General features: G+C 44.2%; 1 protein-coding gene across 1 annotated transcript in view; it reads left to right on the forward strand.

Moving 5' to 3' along the window:
- Positions 1-18,670, forward strand: part of LOC126175998 (arylsulfatase B-like) — a 93,276-nt gene extending 74,606 nt beyond the window's left edge. The window contains exons 8-9 of the mRNA XM_049923111.1: positions 9,393-9,551; positions 18,021-18,670. Coding sequence (XP_049779068.1) covers positions 9,393-9,551; positions 18,021-18,529 — 668 coding nt within the window. The 3' untranslated portion in view covers positions 18,530-18,670. The remainder of the gene's footprint in view (positions 1-9,392; positions 9,552-18,020) is intronic.
- The last annotated feature ends 2,153 nt before the right edge of the window (positions 18,671-20,823 follow it).

Here is a 20,823-nt window from a genome sequence, read left to right on the forward strand (position 1 = left end):
TTTTTTGACTACAGCCGTTATTTCCCGATAAAATAGCTGAACAATTGGCTGAGTGGAAGGAAATTTGAATTAATGCTGCTGACCCTTACGAAATGAAGACTTGACAACAATTTAGCTGACAAAATTATCAGCATGCTGGGGCCTCTGTGGGAAAAAGGGAAAGGCTATGATAAGGCTGTGTGTGGGCCAACATGATACAACCAAGACGGCCATTGCTGAGGGTAAATAACAGGAGAGAAAGTTCTGTTACTCATTCACAGAGACAGATTTACAATTTCGTTAATCGGTTTGCATGGGACAAGGGCTGAGCCAGAGAAAAATACGTTGGTGTCAAAATTTAAAGCAACATCGAAATTGTACAAGGTTGCGTTTCTTTCCACAAAACAGTACAATCATTTGACAGTAAAGTAGAAACAATGTAAAGAATATAGAACGGAAGTAACTGCATCATGCATAACGATAGACAAAAATGTCCTTCGTTTTTTCCAAGTTAACACATTTACATACAACAACTGGTTAATGCACTCAGTATGGGGTGTGACCACCTCTGCAATACAGGCCTAAGGAAAACCGCAGAAAGAGCAAAGTAAAAGGAAGGAAACTTGCTAGCTCTCGGATTCTACCGTTTGGCGAGCTAGAGGGAAAGAAAACACATAAACACACTTGCACACCAAAAAAATGGCTCTGAGCACTATGGGACTCAACTTCTGAGGTCATTAGTCCCCTAGAACTTAGAACTTGTCAAACCTAACTAACCTAAGGACATCACACACATCCATGCCAGAGGCGGGATTCGAATCTGCGAGCGTAGCGGTCTCGCAGTTCCGGACTGCAGCGCCTAGAACCGCACGGCCACTCCGGCCGGCGCACTTGTACAAACACACACACAAACGCACAAACACACACACACACACACACACACACACACACACACACACACACACAGACTCCTGTCTATACCCGTACATGGTTTTAACTACAAGCTGCGTGCGTACAAGAGTGTATGCGTTTCTGTATTTTATTTTACTCAGGCTCGTGAAAGGAAAAAATCCGAAAGCTAGTAAGGTTTCTTCCTTTTGTGTGTGCCTGTTGACAGTTTAACGGTTCTGTTTTCTGAGGGTGGTTTCCTTTAATCCTACAGTATTTTATTATACAAGTACTTTCCTATAACATCAAAGAGAAAAGTTAAGCATAGTAATAGAAATGAGAATAACAAATTTCGGGCCATGATGCTGACAAAGTATATAAAAAGCAGAAGAGAACATATCTAGTAGACGGAGATCTAAAACATAGACCATAATTTGAAAATTTCTGAGGTCCAGCAAAGCATAACTTCTATGAAACCGTTGTTGGTTGATAAGGAAGACTGAAACAGTTGTCGGTTGATGAGGAAGCAAACATGGGAAAACGTGTACTTTTAATGAAAACAAGGAAAATTTCCTAAGAAAGTATTGTGCTGTAATGTGCATGAGATGAGATGTACAGGGAAGTGGGCAGAGCGCTGAAAATGACACATTTGGTGGCTGACATGAGAATTGCTCACACCTTGAAAGAGGAATACTCACGTGGGATTTTTATTGATGAAAATCACTGATTTTGAGCTATGTAAATAGCAGATGAAATAATCCTTTCATTACATAATATTCAATGAGAAATGCGTACAATGTTTAATTAATTTACTGTGTTACATTTTCTAAGAATGATAATGTTTAACCTTTGTCAGTATTATCATGTTCCCCAGTGGTCAAAGTTTTCTTTCTCCTTGCCCAGACAAATTTACATTAATTTTGAAATTGCTAATGTACCTGACGATTATAGTGAATTAAAAACATATACCACTAGCTACAATAAAATAACACACCATTATACTATAATATTCAAAAAACATGAAATTAACTTAAATTCTCAAATTGTCCGTCTCCCCTACTAGGTTACGAACTACTCTGTGTTAACGGTATTAAATTATAATTTATTTAACATTGATGTAATTGTAAATTTTGAAATTATGAGTGTTTTTGCACTATTTTTCTTCTTAAAAAACGCAGACATACCTATTTAGTAACACAGAAGTGAAAGGAAAGTAATGATATTGTGGAAAAATCAATTTTCTGCAACAGTGGTACACAAAATCGATTAGCGATAAACGTAACGTCAGAATTTGGGGCCAGTAGCAGTACAAAATAGAATGAATTACAAAAATCAATCGAAAGCAACTTGTCGTCTTCTAGTCTCACTCCAAGGATTAATATGGATGAGCCTGAAATATTGTCAGAGAGGTGTCTCCTTCAGTTTTTCCGTGTATGATATTACATCCCATATCAGCATAAACTTGCATTCAAAATTAGTAAGTTCAGTTTACCTTAAAACTTGTTCCAGGAATCAACACTGAAGCGTCAAAGAAACTTGCATAGGCGTGCGTATTCAAATACAGAGATATGTAGGCAGGTAGAATACGGAGCTGCGGTGGGCTACACCTATGTAAGACGACAAGTTTCTGGCAAAGTTGTCGGATTGGTTACTGCTGTTACAATGGCAGGTTATCAAGATTTAAGTGGGTTTGAACGTGATTTTATAGTCGTCGCACGAGCGATGGGACACAGCATCTCCGAGGTAGCGATGAAGTGGGGATCTGCCCGTACGACCATTTCACGAGTGTACCCTGGATATCAGGATTCCGGTAAAACATCAAATCTCCGACATCGCTGTGGCCGGAAAAAGATCCTGCAAGAACTTGACCCACTAGACTGAAGAGAATCTTTCGACGTGACAAAAATGCAGCCCTTTTGCAAGCTGACGCAGATTTCATTGCTGGTCTATCAACCAGTGTCAGCATGAGAACCATTCAACGAAATATCATCGATATGGGCTTTCAGAGTCGAAGGTCCACTTTTGTACCCTAGATGACTGCGCCACACAAAGCTTTACACCCCAACTGGACCCGTCAACGACGGCCGGAGTGGCCAAGCGGTTCTAGGCTCTGTAGTCTGGAATCGCGCGACCGCTACGGTCGCAGGTTCGAATCCTGCCTCGGGCATGGATGTGTGTGATGTCTTTAGGTTAGTTAGATTTAAGTAGTTCTAGGGGAATGATGACCTCAGACGTTAAGTCCCATAGTGCTCAGAGCCATTTGAACCATTTTCGACCCGTCGACACCAACACTGGACTGTTGATGACTGGAAACATGTTGCCTGGTCGGACGAGTCTCGTTTCAAAATGTATCGACTGGATGGACGTGTACGGGTATGGAGACATCCTCATGAATCTATGGACCCTACATGTCAGCAGGAGACTGATCAAGCTGGTGAAGGCTCTGTAATGGTGTGGGCCGTGTGCAGTTGCAGTGATATGGGGCCCCTGATGCATCTACAGGGTTATTACAAATGATTGAAGCGATTTCACAGCTCTACAATAACTTTATTATTTGAGATATTTTCACAATGCTTTGCACACACATACAAAAACTCGAAAAGCGTTTTTAGGTATTCACAAATGTTCGATATGTGCCCCTTTAGTGATTCGGCAGACATCAAGGCGATAATCAAGTTACTCCCACACTCGGTGCAGCATGTCCCCATCAATGAGTTCGAAAGCATCGTTGATGCGAGCTCGCAGTTCTGGCACATTTATTGGTAGAGGAGGTTTAAACATTGAATCTTTCACATAACCCCACAGAAAGAAATCGCAAGGGGTTAAGTCGGGAGAGCGTGGAGGCCATGACATGAATTGCTGATCATGATCTCCACCACGACCGATCCATCGGTTTTCCAATCTCCGGTTTAAGAAATGCCGAACATCATGATGGAAGTGCGGTGGAGCACCATACTGTTGAAAAATGAAGTCGGCGCTGTCGGTCTCCAGTTCTGGCATGAGCCAATTTTCCGCGGGCTACGCGTGAAACTTGCCCGCACGCGTTCAACCGCTTCTTCGCTTACTGCTGGCCGACCCGTTGATTTCCCCTTACAGAGGCATCCAGAAGCTTTAAACTGCGCATACCATCGCCGAATGGAGTTAGCAGTTGGTGGATCTTTGTTGAACTTCGTCCTCAAGTGTCGTTGCACTGTTATGACTGACTGATGTAGGTGCATTTCAAGCACGACATACGCTTTCTCGGCTCCTGTCTCTATTTTGTCTCACTGCGCTCTCGAGCGCTCTGACGGCAGAAACCTGAAGTGCGGCTTCAGCCGAACAAAACTTCATGAGTTTTTCTACGTATCTGTAGTGTGTCGTGACCATATGTCAATGAATGGAGCTACAGTGAATTTATGAAATCGCTTCAATCATTTGCAATAGCCCTGTAGATACGACTCTGATAGGTGACACGTAAGCATCCTGCCTGATCACCTGCATCCTTTCATGTCCATAGTGCATTCCGACGGACTTGGGCTATTCCAGCAGGATAGTGCGACGTGTCCATTACTGCTACAGAGTGGCTCCTGGAGCACTCTTCTGGGTTTAAACACTTCCGCTGTGGCCGCGTGGTCTAGGGCGCCATACCGCGGACCACGCGGCCCCTCCCGCTGGAGGTTGGAGTCCTCCCTCGGGCATGGGTGTGTGTGTTGTTCTTAGCATAAGTTACGTTAAGTTGTGTATAAGGCTAGAGACCGATGACTTCATCAGTTTTGTCCCTTAAGAATTCATACACATTTGAACATTTGAACACTTCCGCTGGCGACCAAACTCCCCAGACATGAACATTCTTGAGCATATCTGCGATGCCTTGTAACGTGCTATTCAAAAGAGCTCTTACAGATTTAACGACAGCCCTGTTGGATTTATAGTATCAATTCCGTCCAGCACTATTTCAGATATTAGTCGAGTCCCATTTCAGATATTAGTCGAGTCAACGCCACGTTATCTTGTGGCACCTCTGCGTGCTCGCAGGGGCCCTACATGATATTACTCATGGAACCAGTTTCTTTGGCTCTTCATTGTATTTTACAAGTGGAAATGATCTTTTATTTTCTCGCGCATTTATGTTTCATTTTGAGACGAGGTCATTGCAGAGGGAGAGCAGATTTAGACTGGAGAAGAATGGGCAGTATAATCCGACACAGACATTCAGAAGGAATCATCGTAGCCTGCGTCTTAAACAATTTGAGGAAAAGTAGACCTGGCTTGTGAGACCAGTATAACAACCACTGTCCCCCTGGAGATGATTCCAGTGCATTCGACACCGTGCTGTCTCATTTGTTGGAGACTCGAAACGCCTTCACAGTGGCGTCCGCTACTGGACACCCTTAGCGACGTTCATCTTCTTATCTCCGTCATTAGAAGGTAGTGTATTTATTTACATTGTAGTTTGCCACCTTGCACCGAAGACAAGTTGATTTCTCCTAGAATGCATCTGAGACTTTCGCAAAAGTCAAACAGGTACGGCTTAACTGACGTGTTTGGCTGCTGCACTTAAAGCTTCATGGACAGTAAGAGGTATGTTGCCAATTTCCAAGTACCTTTCAACGTTTGCGTGAAGTGCAGGTATTCCTTTTTCAAGAAAGCTGGTTTGTTGTTGGATCACTTCTTTCTCTACGGGTCGGTAATGCGGGATAGCACTTTATGAAAATTCTGAGAATGGGTAATATGCTAGAAAGCAGCAGACCTCCGTGTGAAGTACTGCAATAGCAAACATCATGAGAGCCACTTAGAACTTCTTAGGCTTGACGTCAACTTTCGCAGTATCGAAAATTTTCACGACTTAGAGACGTGGTTCTGTAGCGTCGGTCATTCGTTGGATGTGATTGCAGATTGAGTGCACCAGTAGCAAAGACCAGAAATGGAAACTCAGTGCCCTGGAGGACAGAGTGGGGACAATTTAACGAAACTGCCAAGTAGGAACAGCCGCTGGTTATTCAGTGGACAGCTGACAGTCGGATAGATTAGTGAGAAGTCTACAAAGCAGTCAGAGACGAACTAGAGAGGAGGAGAGGGGCAGTGAATATGCCATCTGGAGGCCTGCCAACCTATTAACGACTGAGTCTTGGGCTGGATATCTGCCTTCATTCTGATGTCTACCACCACATTGTGAAAGACTTATTTCTGTCCCACATCGAATGGATCTTCCTCGTGGTCCGATGCTGGAATCTTTATGCATACGAATGCACTTCCCAGCCTCCAAATATTTCATTCACACTGCCTCTGCGAGATAGTCACCGCAGACAGTTGATACCTGGCCGAGGTATAGTAACAACCTGTACGCTGCCAGGACCTGAAGAAATTAAGTCAGTCCGGCAGAAAAATGAATGGGTTAAGCCGGCCAGGGCGTCGCAGCTAAGCCGCAGAAGACGGAAGTTATCAGCTGTCAGTCCACAGCCATACATTCACAATGAGGTGTGAACAACGCATCACACCTACCTTGCACTTGCTGCACACAGCTGCATGTAAAAATGAATCCATTGAATGGTGGGATGAAATGGTACATTCCAAATCTACTTGCCCTATTACTGAGCTATTATCGTGACCAGACAAATCTGGCCTGGGATAATATCTTCAAGCAATTTATGGAGAGGCCGAAAGTGTGTTGTCTACATGGAGATGGTGTCTGTACTTTCGGACATGTCTGAAAGAAGAGATACCAATCGTGACCATGCAGCTCTCTAGAATGAAATGATAATTAAATAAATACTTTAAGCTGTCGACAGGCGTTGATACACATCAACGGGGACAGTTGGAAATGAGTGCCCCGACCACGACTCGAACGCGGGATCTCCTGCTTACATGGCAGACGCTCTATCCATCTGAGCTACCGAAAGTACAGAGGGTAGTGCGACTGCAAGGATTTATCCCTAGCACGCTCCCCGTGAGACGCACATTCCCAACTTAATGTCCACACACTACACTCGTAGTGCCACTGCCCACTACACTCATTACTCGCCGCAGACAATCTTACCGAGTCCCATTAGAGTTCTACATTTTTACTCTGGAAAATTCTGGCAACTGCATGGCGGAGGGTGCATAAGAGAAAAGATTTATTATGTAGAATATTAGGTTATACCTGAGGTGTTCAAAATGATGGGTACAATTTTTTTGTCCGCACAAGAAACATTTACGGAAGAAACGCAAATAAATTTCAGGTCCCCCCGCCCCCCTCTCAGTGTGTATGCAAATGTGCCATTGTTCTGGAAGCTTCAAACCATTCTTTCGGAGTATCACGGCGTCAACGGTGGACAGCTGTGTGAGATTCGTCACTGATGGTGAATTTGTTACCCCACACGACCTCTTTCATTACGTCGAATAAAGCATAGTCGCGATTATGCATATCCAGAGAATATGGAGGATGTGGCGTCACAGTGAACCCCAGTTCATACACAGTGGCAATGGTCTAGCACATTGTCATGTTGGAGAAGAACGCTACAGCCCCATTCTCCATTACGACATTGTTAAATGCGATGGCGGCGTTGGTGCAGTGAACCATAGACATTTACATGCAGTGTATGTCGATACTGCAGTTGATAGGACCACAGTTGGGCGACGGGGAAAGAAGGTTACAGCCTCAGGAAACACAGCGCCACGATCAGCCACTCTCGGAACGTCCTGTCACAGCCACTGCTGCAGACATGCTGGATCGTGCGGATGCCATTACTCGTGCCGAACGGCGAGTCGAAACTTGACAATTGGCTCCACAGTTGTCGGTCAGCATTGGAAATGCTTCTGCAGTTATCGAGACTCTCGGGTATTCCAAGAGATGCTCACGACGGGCGTCATGAATGCTGACAGCGGACCACAGGATTCAAAGAAAGGCCATTTCATCTGAATTGTTGGAGGCGTTTTAGGCTTTTCTGTCACGGACCGTCACGGGGGACGAAAGCTGGGTGCACCACTTTGCGCCGGAAACAGAAAGGCAGTTCATGGAGTGGCATCATTCTCATTCACTACAAAAGGAGAAATTCAAGATATCACCCTCTACCGGAGAAGTCATGATGAGAGGGACTCAATCATCAATTCAGAGACGCTGAATAAACTCCAGAACCGTTTCCGACGTGTTCGATCGGACAAGAATCCAGCAGAAATCTTGCTCCAACAGGATACTGCAGGTCCACACATAAGTCTCAGAGCCCGGGAACACATCACCAAATTGGCTTGGACATCATTGCCTCATCCACTCTGTATTGCATTACAGATCTGGCACCCTCTGGCTTCCATCTCTTTGGGCTGCCTAAAGATTGTCTACGGGAAACACACTTTGAAGATGACGAGAGTGTCAGTCATGCAGTGAAAATATGGCGACGCCTAATGCACAAGAGATTTTTACCAGCAGGGAATACATTCTCTTTCACACCGTTGGCGTTCGGCCGTAGGAGGTGGTGGAGACTACGTAAAAGGCCGGCCGCGGTGGTCTCGCGGTTCTTGGCGCGCAGTCCGGAACCGCGCGACTGCTACGGTCGCAGGTTCGAATCCAGCCTCGGGCATGGATGTGTGTGATGTCCTTAGGTTAGTTAGGTTTAAGTAGTTCTAAGTTCTATGGGACTGATGACCACATCTGTTAAGTCCCATAGTGCTCAGACCCATTTGAACCATTTTGAACAACGTAAAAAAATAAGACATGGACAAGACTTGTTGACGTATATTGTCACCAAATTCTGACTTAACAATAAATCGGTTTTTAGGGAAAAAAAATGAGGTATTACTTATTGAACGACGCTCGTAATGTAGAAAGTTTTAATCTGTAGCAACCGATTAAGCAAAGATCCAATGGTCGCAATCGCTATCGGATCAAGACAACTTTATCACACAATGCACCACAACGACTCGGCAACGTTCTCACAGTTTGATCACAGTTGTGATTAGACATAGATGATTAGCGGCTCCGATCGTTGTCTGCCGTCTTCATATCTAGAAAAAAAAAAGTAGAATGAAACTGACAAATATACAGGACGAATCAAGCTATTTGATTAAATGTATTAGAATAGCTACAGAGTGCAGCATCAAATTCATCACCATGTTTGGCTACCTCAACGTTACTTGGAGACACATATAGCGATAATGTTGCCGCGTTAGGTGACAACTAAGGTGAACAAATCTGATGCTAGCCGATAATAACCGAAACAGGTAATCGCCTACTTAAAGCTTTTGAAGTAAATAAATAATCAGATACAAGATTACAATAGTCGCTGCAACTCTCCAGATGCAACTTGCCAGTCCTTTACTTGTGGCCGGCCGCGGTGGTCTCGCTGTTAAGGCGCTCAGTCCGGAACCGCGCGACTGCTACGGTCGCAGGTTCGAATCCTGCCTCGGGCATGGATGTGTGTGATGTCCTTAGGTTAGTTAGGTTTAGGTAGTTCTAAGTTCTAGGGGACTGATGACCACAGACGTTAAGTCCCATAGTGCTCAGAGCCATTTGAACCATTTTTACTTGTGCTTATTTATAGCATATAGAGAAGAAATACTTTACTTTTTAGGAGGCAATGCATCTTCCCTTCCGGAGGACCTGGACGGCGTGAATGCGTGGCCTCAGCTGGTGACTGGCTTCGGATCTCCGCGGTCGGAACTGCTGATCAACGTCGACGAAGTGGTTGGCAACGCCGCCATACGACTAGACGATTGGAAGCTCGTCAGAGGTGAGTAGAAGTTTCCCATCACGTGCTCTTACTCGTAACCTCGACTGTTCAGCACCGCGCGTCCCTTCCCAAAATCCTGCACACCACCTGTCTAGTCGCATACAGGATCTTGCGAGTCAGTAAGCTACACTCATCAGCAGAGTTTTTTGGATGTGAAGTATTGTTTCTGGATCATCAAGACGCACAGTTCTAACAACTTTACAAATAGAATTAGGTAACGAAAGTCATTAGATACCTCCTAATATTAGTATGACTCCTTTTGCACGGCGTAGTGCAGACGTTCGACGTGGTACGTACTCAAGTTGTTGGAAGTCCCTTGCAATAATAATGTGCCATGCTGCCTCTGAAACCGTCCGTAATTGCGGAGGTGTTGCCGGTGGAGGGTTTTGTGCACGAAGTAGCCTCTCTGTTGCCTCCCATAAAAGTTCTATACGATTCATGCCAGCGCAGTGTCGGCGCAGTGTCATCCGCAAAAGTTCCATCGTTATTTGGGACCACGAAGTACATGAACAGCTGCAAGTGTTCTCCAAGTAGCCTAATATGACCATTTGCAGTCAATGAGCGGTTCACCAGGATCAGAGGATCCAGTCCATTACCTGTAAACACAGCCCACACAGTTATGGAGCCATCGCCAGCTTGCACAGTGCCTTATCGAAAATTTGGGTCCATGGCTCTTTGGGGTCGGTGCCACACTCGAAAACTATCATTAGCTCTTACCAACTGAAATCGGAACTCATCTGACTACGTCACGGCTTTCCAGTCGTCTAGGGTACAAGATGTATGAAACAGGCGAAATACCCTCAGACTTCAAGAAGAATGTAATAATTCCAATCCCAAAGAAAGCAGGTGTTGACAGATGTGAAAATGACCGAACTATCAGTTTAATAAGCCACAGCTGCAAAATACTAACGCGAATTCTTTACAGACGAATGGAAAAACTAGTAGAAGCCGATTTCGGGGAAGATCAGTTGGATTCCGTAGAAATACTGGAACACGTGAGGCAATACTGGCCTTACGACTTATCTTAGAAGAAAGATTAAGGAAAGGCAAACCTACGTTTCTAGCATTTGTAGACTTAGAGAAAGCTTTTGACAATGTTGACTGGAATACTCTCTTTCAAATTCTAAAGGTGGCAGGGGTAAAATACAGGGAGCGAAAGGCTATTTACAATTTGTACAGAAACCAGATGGCAGTTATAAGAGTCGAGGGGCATGAGAGGGAAGCAGCGGTTGGGAAGGGAGTGAGACAGGGTTGTAGCCTCTCCCCAATGTTATTCAATCTGTATATTGAGCAAGCAGTAAAGGAAACAAAAGAAAAATTTGGAGTAGGTATTAAAATCCATGGAGAAGAAATAAAAACTTTGAGGTTCACCGATGACATTGTAATTCTGTCAGAGACAGCAAAGGACTTGGAAGAGCAGTTGAACGGAATGGATGGTGTCTTGAAGGGAGGATATAAGATGAACATCAACAAAAGCAAAACGAGGATAATGGAATGTAGTCGAATTAAGTCGGGTGATGCTGAGGGTATTAGATTAGGAAATGAGACACTTAAAGTAGTAAAGGAGTTTTGCTATTTGGGGAGCAAAATAACTGATGATGGTCGAAGTAGAGAGGATATAAAATGTAGACTGGCAATGGCAAGGAAAGCGTTTCTGAAGAAGAGAAATTTGTTAACATAGAGTATAGATTTAAGTGGCAGGAAGTCATTTCTGAAAGTATTTGTATGGAGTGTAGCCATGTATGGAAGTGAAACATGGACAATAAATAGTTTGGACAAGAAGAGAATAGAAGCTTTTGAAATGTGGTGCTACAGAAGAATGCTGAAGATTAGATGGGTAGATCACATAACTAATGAGGAAGTATTAAATAGGATTGGGGAGAAGAGAAGTTTGTGGCACAACTTGACCAGAAGAAGGGATCGGTTGGTAGGACATGTTCTGAGGCATCAAGGGATCACCAGTTTAGTATTGGAAGGCAGCGTGGAGGGTAAAAATCGTAGGGGGAGACCAAGAGATGAATACACTAAGCAGATTCAGAAGGATGTAGGTTGCAGTAGGTACTGGGAGATGAAGAAGCTTGCACAGGATAGAGTAGCATGGAGAGCTGCATCAAGTCAGTCTCAGGACTGAAGACCACAACAACTACAGGGTACAACCGACATAGTCACGGGCAAAGGGGAGGCGCTGGAGGCGATGTGCTGTTAGCAAAGGTACACACGTCGGTCGTCTACTGCCTTAGCCCATTAACGCCACGTTTCGCCGCACTGTTGTAACGGCTACGTTCCACGAGCGTCTTACATCGACTTCTGCGATTTTTCACTCAGTTTTGTTTGTCTGTTGGCAAGGACAAATATATTTGAACACCGCTGCTCTCGGTCGTTTAGTGAAGGCCGTCGGCGACTGCGTAGTCGGGTGATGAGAGGTTATTCCAGAAAATTGGAATTCTCGGCACACTCTAGGCATTGTGGATCTCGGAATATTGAATTCCCTAACGATTTTCGAAGTGGAATGTGAGTTTAGACCAGCTCCAACGACCATTTCCTGCTCAGTACCTGTTAAATCCCTTGATGAGGCCTTAATCATGTCGAAAACCTATTATGTAAATCACCTGAGTACAAATGACTTCACCGTCAATGTACTCCCATTTTCTTCCTTGTGTACGATATACTACCGCTGTTTGTATACGTGCCTATCACTGATCGGTGACTGTTTGTCACTTTAGTGTAGTGTAGCTGAACATATCTGTAAATCTTTTCTCCCACATTTCTCTAATGTGTTTGTAGCTGAAACCTAGACTGACCATGTTACACCACCTGCTTAATGGCGTGTTGGCTTTCGAATGCAACACAGCAGCTATTCTATACGACTTGATTTCGATAAATAGGTACGTAAGTACATAGGTAGGTAGATTAGTTTTTGGGAAGTACGTCGCATCAGACACCTATGCACAAGTCACGCAATCCCTGCACATTTTTGGCTGGTGGTCTGTTGGGACAGAGGTGGCGCCAGATGTGCCATCGGTTTCGGGTCAGGCTGTTTTGGGGGCTAAGACATCAACGTCAGTTATCTATCCTTGACTACACTCGCACTGAGGCACATACATTTACACTGCTGGAAGGTTATAACGCTACCGCGGAATGTTAAATGCCAAATATGACATAAACCTACAATATATGGTTACCCTCTGGGAGGAATTTTGAAATTGACCGCGTGTTAACCTAATGGATAGAGAGTATCGAATCTGAATTTCGGACTATGGCAATTAGTAGAAAGCAGGAAGACTTTAATCTTGGAAGAAATGAAAGCAGTTAAGTTCCCTCAAATGAAATAATACACGGTCGACAGCCTAATGATGCATAATACTGTGAGAACATTATTTTCGGTGGAATTAAATATACTCTTTCAAGAGGTGCTTTCATAAATTCTGTCTTAGTAAATTGCAATGAACACACACAACTCCCAGGTGAAATGCACAGTGGATAGCAGTAGCTTGCCAATCGCAGAAATGTAAAAGATACTTTGTTCCTATTAACTATAGTTACTACCTCAACCATTAATTAATGCAGCACAGAATGTTCTCAAATACCTCACGAGATTAAGTGGCACCTGACAAGAGTTCAAGTTTGACTAACACATACACATCACAAATGCAATAAAATAACACTATATTATCACATTTCATATTCATTTTTCTGTAGTAATGTTTTTTGTTTCAATAGCAAAATCTGAATTGAAATTGACCTTTCCTTCTAGCAAAGATTATAGTTGGGGCTCTTAAACTGTCTCTTCCTTTATAAGCAACTATGCACACATTTCAGAAACAATTTGCATTACATAAATGCTGAATTACAAACCCACTTCAGATTATGTAGCCTTCAATGCTATATAACAATTTACACTAGCAATATTCTTATTTATCTTCGGAAATAAATTCAAGATAAAGTAATGTTTCAAATGAATGTAGCATTATGTGCCATTTTCATTACTTGAGAAGCAAATGTTTTTAATTATCAACATTTATACCCTTTAGCACTCAAGTTTGGCACAATTAAAGTAGTAGCAATTCAAAGAGAAATAAAGGTTTTTAATAAGTTTAAAATAATGGTCCTCTCCCTTTATCTATGAAACAAATGATTTAACTAGCAACTTTTGTACACATAAAAACTGAAACTTAGGCACATTTAAACAGAAACAAATTTGCATTTCTTCATAAACAGTATACTCGGTCAACAGCACTTTTTAAGATAGGATCCTGCTTGGTATCATTAAAAGGACAGTTTCAAAGTTTAAACACAAATTTTGCAATACTTGAATTATTATTTCAAAAGCACACACAAGCACACTGGTTCATACTGGAATACATATCAGTTTTCCAAAGTGGGTGAAACAATGGCGCAATAGAGGTGGCAAGCACATGGTTGTTATCAGGTCTGCTTCTGGCAGTTTTAAGCCATATTCAATTCTTCTTAGCGACGTATTCATCATCTTTAAACCCTTTCCAAATGCGATAGCACCATTTTACAGCCGGAACCACATCCGAGGCCATTCCGCAGTAGACCGGGTTTCAGAATGTCTCACTTGGCACCTGCGGTGTTGACTATGTGACTGCTGGCCACTGACTGCCTAAGGTGCTCCCTCTCTTGCCGCCCAAATTGACCACCACTTCCACCTTTTCTCACGCCAAGCCCCTTCCGTCGTGGAGGGATTTCCCTACATCTTTTGTCTTTCAAGATTTTAAACATGGTTGAAACAGCAACTGTTGAAATTCTTCACGGTTGGCTGTCATCATTTACCGTGAATCTTTTCTATTTCACAATACAAGATCCCTAAGTATGAACCAGTTTTACACATACAATTTCGTTTTCACAAACAGACATATTCAATAAAGTTTCGTTATTTTAGCACACTGTTAATTTAAAACAAAATTTACATCACAAATTTCCACTTCCCTCCAACAATTCAAAGACCTTGACTCATACAGAATAAACACTTCATAGTTAAATTACACTGTACCAGTTACTCACAATCGATAATGGTGTTACAAGGTGACATCGTCGCCGCGAAACACGTCGAGCACGGAGGGTCAGAAACGATGTTCATGTTCTCCATACCTGTTATGGGACAGTAGGTTACTGCAATAAGTCTCATGGAAGCCCAGGTGAAACTCGCCCATTTTGTAATAGTGCTGCCGCTGGCCTTGGATACTCCCGAGCAGCATCTAGATGACAGCATACTTAGAAGTGACCACCAGCCAGAGTTGAGAAGAAAGGGCAATCATTCTATCGACGATACGGTCGCAAATGAAGAAATATGCAACTCTGACAGAGGGCAGATTGTTATGGCCCAGCGCCTGGGAACGTGCACAGGCATTCAGAGAAATTGGTCAGCTGTTCGGGCACTCCTGATGAGAGTATCTAAGGAAAATGGTTGAATGTCGGCTAAACAACGACCTGGTGACAAGTTACGCATCTCATCGCACAACGTGTTAGATCGTGACCGTGTCGGCTCTATAAAGGACAGACAGCGATCCTTGTGCAGGTCTGATGATTGAGTACAACGCTAGTGGAGGCACAAGTGTTTTATAGGACACCATTCGCCTTGTATTGTTGACCATCAGGCTTCGCAGCAGGTGACCCTAGCGTAGTGACCTAACGGCACTGTTTACGGTGCTTTCAGCCCCCAGGGGATCATAAAAAATGTTCAAATGTGTGTGAAATCTTATGGGACTTAACTGCTAAGGTCATCAGTCGCTAAGCTCACACACCACTTAACCTAAATTATCCTAAGGACAAATACACACACCCATGCCCGAGGGAGGATTCGAACCTCCTCTGGGACCAGCCGCACGGTCCATGACTGCAGCGCCTTAGAGGGGATCATCGAAAATGGACCGCAGAGCAGTGTAAACTAGTCGACTGACTAGGTGATTCCCATCTTTTATTACATCACGTCCATGGTTGTGGCGACTGCGCAGTGATCCAAGCGGACAGCTCCCTGATAAATGCACTGCACTTCGAATGCGTGCCAATGGGGGCAGTATAATTTTTTGGGGGACCTTTACCAGGGCCTCTAGGTGACCTACGGTACTAATCGAAGTCACTGTGAGTGATGTGGAGAGCAAGTGGTTCAAATCGCTCTGAGCACTTTTGGACTTAACATCTGTGGTCATCAGTGCCCTAGAACTTAGAACTACTTAAACCTAACTAACCGAAGGACATCACACACATCCATGCACCAGGCAGGATTCCAACCTGCGACCGTAGCGGTCACGCGGTTCCAGACTGGAGCGCCTAGAACCGCACGGCCACATCGTCCGGCAGTGATGCGGAGAACGGAACACTATTTCAGACTATCTGCAAGCCTTCATGTTTGATGCCTTCCTCGACGGCGACGCCATCTTCGAGCTAGAAATATGTCCATGACACAAGGCCAGAATCGTAGTACAGTGGTTTTAGGAGCGCCATGGGGAAACTATTGTTGATGGCTTCGCCACCAAATTCGCCTGATAAGAACGTGATGTAATATATCTGGCCAGGTCTGCACTCAGTTAAAGAATGTTCAAATGTGTGTGAAATCTTAGGGGACTTAACTGCTAAGGTCAGTAGTCCCTAACATTACACACTACTGAACCTAAATTATCCTAAGGACAAACACACACACCCATGCCCGAGGAAGGACTCAAACCTCCGCCGGGACCAGCCGCACAGTTGATGACTGCAGCGCCCCAGACCGCTCGGCTAATCCCGCGCGGCTACACTCAGTTATTAGCAGTTCTTAGTGTCTGGAAATTTTGTGGCCTGTGCGTAGAAAACTGGTGTGACATACCCCTACAAACCTACCAACGACCTCTCGAGACTGTGCTATTCATCGCTGCTGTATTGAGTTCCGCAGTCGGAACAGTACGTTATTATATAGCTAGGCATAATGTTTCCGGTAATGAGCGTACTAGTTAGTATTCCTTAAGGGGCTCCGGAAAGGCTCAAAATCATGAAAAGTTCAATTTTTACTTTTTTGCGTTTTCTGAATCTGCAGACTATTACCTTTTAATAGATATATAATTTATTCAATTCCGAAGACTACAACAACAATTTTTAAATTTTTTTTGAAATGTGTTCTACATGGGCGTGACCCACTGTGGCGCTGTTAAACTGCTGTCAAATGGTGTTATTATTAACGTCCGTGTTCATCAGGTACATTTTATTGATGTGAGATAAAGTACGTGTTGTGGCTAACCTGTGATGGTTCAATATATATCGCTGGTGTGATTGTCGATTGTTTCATGTTTATTTACTCTGTCGTTATCTCGAAAATATTCGTAATTAATTCTGTTTCTTGAGTCTCTGTTTTGTTGAAGTATAATAATGAGTAAAAGTAAAGTTATTAGAAATTAGAAATCCAAAGTTTCGACGAAATGAAGAAGGTTGTTTGGGCTCTTTTTTTTTCATACTTTTTCAGCCGATGAAAATCCCCTACATAGCTTGTGTCCCAAAGAAGAACACAGTTGGTGTAAATATAACAAAGGATTGCTAACTGGTGAAGTGTACACTCATAAGCATAGTCTGGCTCATGCAATAATGGAGGTGATAAAACCTATTTTCAGAGACTTAGCAGCACCTGAACTGTTGAAAAAGTGTATTCACGGAAAAACTCAAATCCCCAATGAAAGTGTAAATAGTGTTATATGGTCGAGAATCCCCAAGGCTGTATTTGTTGGAATAGAAACCACTTTGAGTGTATGATGCTGTTGCGACTTTCAATGATGGCAACATTGTAAGGTGCAAGGTATTTAGAAATATGGGAATGAAGATAGGTTCTAACATGGTACGAGCGATGCTTGCTTTAGACAAGGAACGCCTTCGGGCTGCAGACAGGGCTGTAAAGAGTCTAGAAATACAAGCAAGAGTAAACAGGAGGAGGAACAAGAGGAAGCTGGAGGAGGAGTTTGCAGAGGATGAAGATAATCCATCCTATGGACCTGGAATGCACTAAAAAGTTAATCCAATCCTTGACGCTCGATTCCCAAAACTTTTATTTTCTCATACTAATTACATGTTTTGTAAGGATCTTCCAAACATATTTGTTTAAAACTTTCAGTAAATGTTACACAGTACATTCTGCATAATTTAACACAGCCTTTTTCCAAAAAAACTGTATATTTTTGAATATATAAATAAAAAATTGCAAAAAAATGTTTTCATTACAATTGAAAAAAAATCATCTTTAATAACTGAACTAAAATTTTGTAAAATCCCTGTGTTAAGTTGTAGCCCATATTCCAATAAATAATCTGTAAAAAGTTCAACTTCCTACCTCAAATACTTTGTGAGGAAAGATGTAATTTATAAGCGTTATTTTAACATTGCAAGTATAGGGCGTTCCGGAGCCCCTTAACTGCTGCTCTCGATTTTCAAATTTTGTACGACTGGGTATTATAATACTACGTTAATGTCTGTGACTACGTGCCACAGGCCGGCAGAACAGCGCTTCCGACACGGGCTACCAGGGGTCGACTGGCCGCGAGGACGCCGGCTACACCCCGGTCTTCACTCCAGAGCAGGTGCTGTCCAGCGCCGCGGGCCGGGCCATCTCCAGCGCGCTGGGCAACTCCACTCCAGCCGAGGTGATGGTGAGGCTCCGCGCAGAGGCCACCGTCTCCTGTGCTGACCGCCCCCAGCAGCCGCGGTGCGCTGTCGTCAACGGCAGCGACGTCTGCGTCTTCAACGTCAGCCGCGACCCGTGCGAGGCTGGCGACGGCGCGGCCTCCGAGGCGGTGCTCTCCATGCTGCTGGAGCGCCTGGAGGCGCTGTCGCAGCCGATGCTGCCCCAGCAGGACTCGACCACGTACCCCGGCCTGGCCGACCCCCGGCGCTGGAATAACACCTGGGTGCCCTGGACCGACTGCCTCGTCGACGCGACGGACGAGGGCTGCAACGCTGTCGCAAACACTGCGAGGTGCCGGGACAAGCAGTGTATTTAACACTAAATTCTTCTAGAATCTCCATATGTAAATGATGCTCTAAGCCCCCCCTATTCCAACTCCGACTTTTGCTGTTGCACATGGATTAAAAAATATACGCGAACTGACTGTAATCAACCCTGCAAGTGGAGTAGAAAAGAGTTTGGCACCTGCAATAATTTAATTTGATAAATAAGTTAAATAAAGGAAGGTTTCACTAACGTAGTGAGAAATGATGGGTTGCTCTACCGATTAACAGAATGAAAGTTCTGTCCAAAATAACAATATGATTTATTAAGACTAAACACAAAATAATAAACAAAAACACATGAAACATTTATAATACATCAAATTGGCTCAAATTGGATACTCAAACAAACGCTATGAAGGTGAAGTTGTCCCTAAACTAGATTGTGAGGTTTGAGACGAAGTGGTATGTGGAGCCAATTCCTTGCCACTCAAATCTTAAGAGAGACACACAGCTAACCCAACATTAATTGCTGCTACTCAAGACAGAACAAAGTTAGAAAAAAACGAACAGGTGAGCTCTGCTGAGCTCTGATTATCACCTAGGAAAATCCCTATCTGCCGGTGCTGCGGACATACATTACCAAACTGTCTTCTTAACTGCCAGAACACGATCTGGCGTACTGGAGGCGATGGCTGGTTGCTTCGACGTCCTCGACCGAAAGGCGAGAGCCGACTACCTAGAGCACCCGTACAGGCCGAGCACACAACATTCCCGCCCCCACGACAGTGGCCGTGGTTAAACGTTCCAATCAGCAACTCAAAAACCGGCGGAAAATTCCACTCTATTGCCGGAACACTACCATTCCACCAATGGAGATTCTTGGCGCCAATTTCTGCGCTGATTTTGCTACGTCACGGAGCTATGCCCTGAGCAAGCCAATCACAGTTACTATTTTGCAGAAGGCGCGGGAATTTTCCCGCCACAACTGCCTGGGTACACAAGTCATTCCCACGCCTCGCTGGTAGCCCGCCAGAAAGTGTTTTCGCTAAGTTTCTGCGAAGTAACGGAACCTCTAGCCCAGCCGCTACTTCAGACCCCTCCGGGCGTGTCTTTTGACAATGTCGGCGTCTGCAAAGCATTCACTCGACTTCCTCACACCCGTCGGCTTAACGCTTTCCAGATCAGCAGAGCCCGCCTGTCACCGGACCACCCGGGTGACGAGAGATGCTGCGTGGGAAGTCCGCGTGTGAAGGAATAGCAACTTTTCACTGCATGAAATTAGAGAGGAAAATCGTAAGATAGAAATATGAGAGAGGGCTCATGCCACCTCTCAACACCACGAGACTGATCAGCGTAGTATGACTGCGGAACCAACAGGACAGCTGACGGCGTCTCAGCCTATCCGTAACTCCCTGCAGCCATTGAGATTTAGTCTTCTTACAGATGCCTTGCCCTTACATATAGTGGGATAGTGATAATATGCATATTTCCTGCAAACTTTAGAGACCGTAACCCAGTGCCGATACGGTTATAATCGATGACTGACTGAAATCCTCAGTTCCCGACAGGTGTTGTTGATATACCTCAATGTGGACAGCGGAAAATGTGTGCCCCGACCGGGACTCGAACCCGGGATCTCCTGCTTACATGGCAGACGCTCTATCCATCTGAGTCACCGAGGACAAAGATAAACAGCGCGACTGCAGGGACGTATCCCTTGCACGCCCCCTGTGAGACTCACATTCCCAACTGTCCACAATTCTACATATGTAATGTAGACATTTGCCCATTCACTCATTACTCGCGTGCGCTTTGGAGATTCCCGTAAGAGATTGGGCAACCTGTGCGCATTCCCACAGACAAAGGTCAATGGCTGGGTAGCCTTTAACTATATACACGGTTATAATCGTTGGACTCCGAAGCAAGGTTTCTGCCACTTCTCTGCCTCCACGTTTACGCTGATCTTAATTACTCTAAGCTACCCAGGACTCTCCCCCTGCCATGCTCGGTCCCTCTTTCTTCCTCTGAGTAACCTGCCTTTCGACGTGACGTGAACTACCGATATCCGAAATTACTACAGTGTATCGAAAATCACAAAATTGAGGATGTTCTATAGTACTGTCTCTTTTTGTTAACCAGTTTTAGAAGGACGTCATCAGCCTGTCGCTGTCAAAAAGACTGCAATACTGGTGAACAACCTGACTAACGTATTAGACATGGACGCTGAGGAGCAAACACAGAGTAAATGTCATCTTCGAGGTCGCAGTGGCAACGTAACTGAAAATTTTAACGCTGAACGGTAAATAAGTGGAACTAACTACAAAAACATTGAAACTAAACATAT

This window comes from Schistocerca cancellata, chromosome 3 (assembly GCF_023864275.1).
Source record: "Schistocerca cancellata isolate TAMUIC-IGC-003103 chromosome 3, iqSchCanc2.1, whole genome shotgun sequence".
NCBI lineage: Eukaryota > Metazoa > Arthropoda > Insecta > Orthoptera > Acrididae > Schistocerca > Schistocerca cancellata.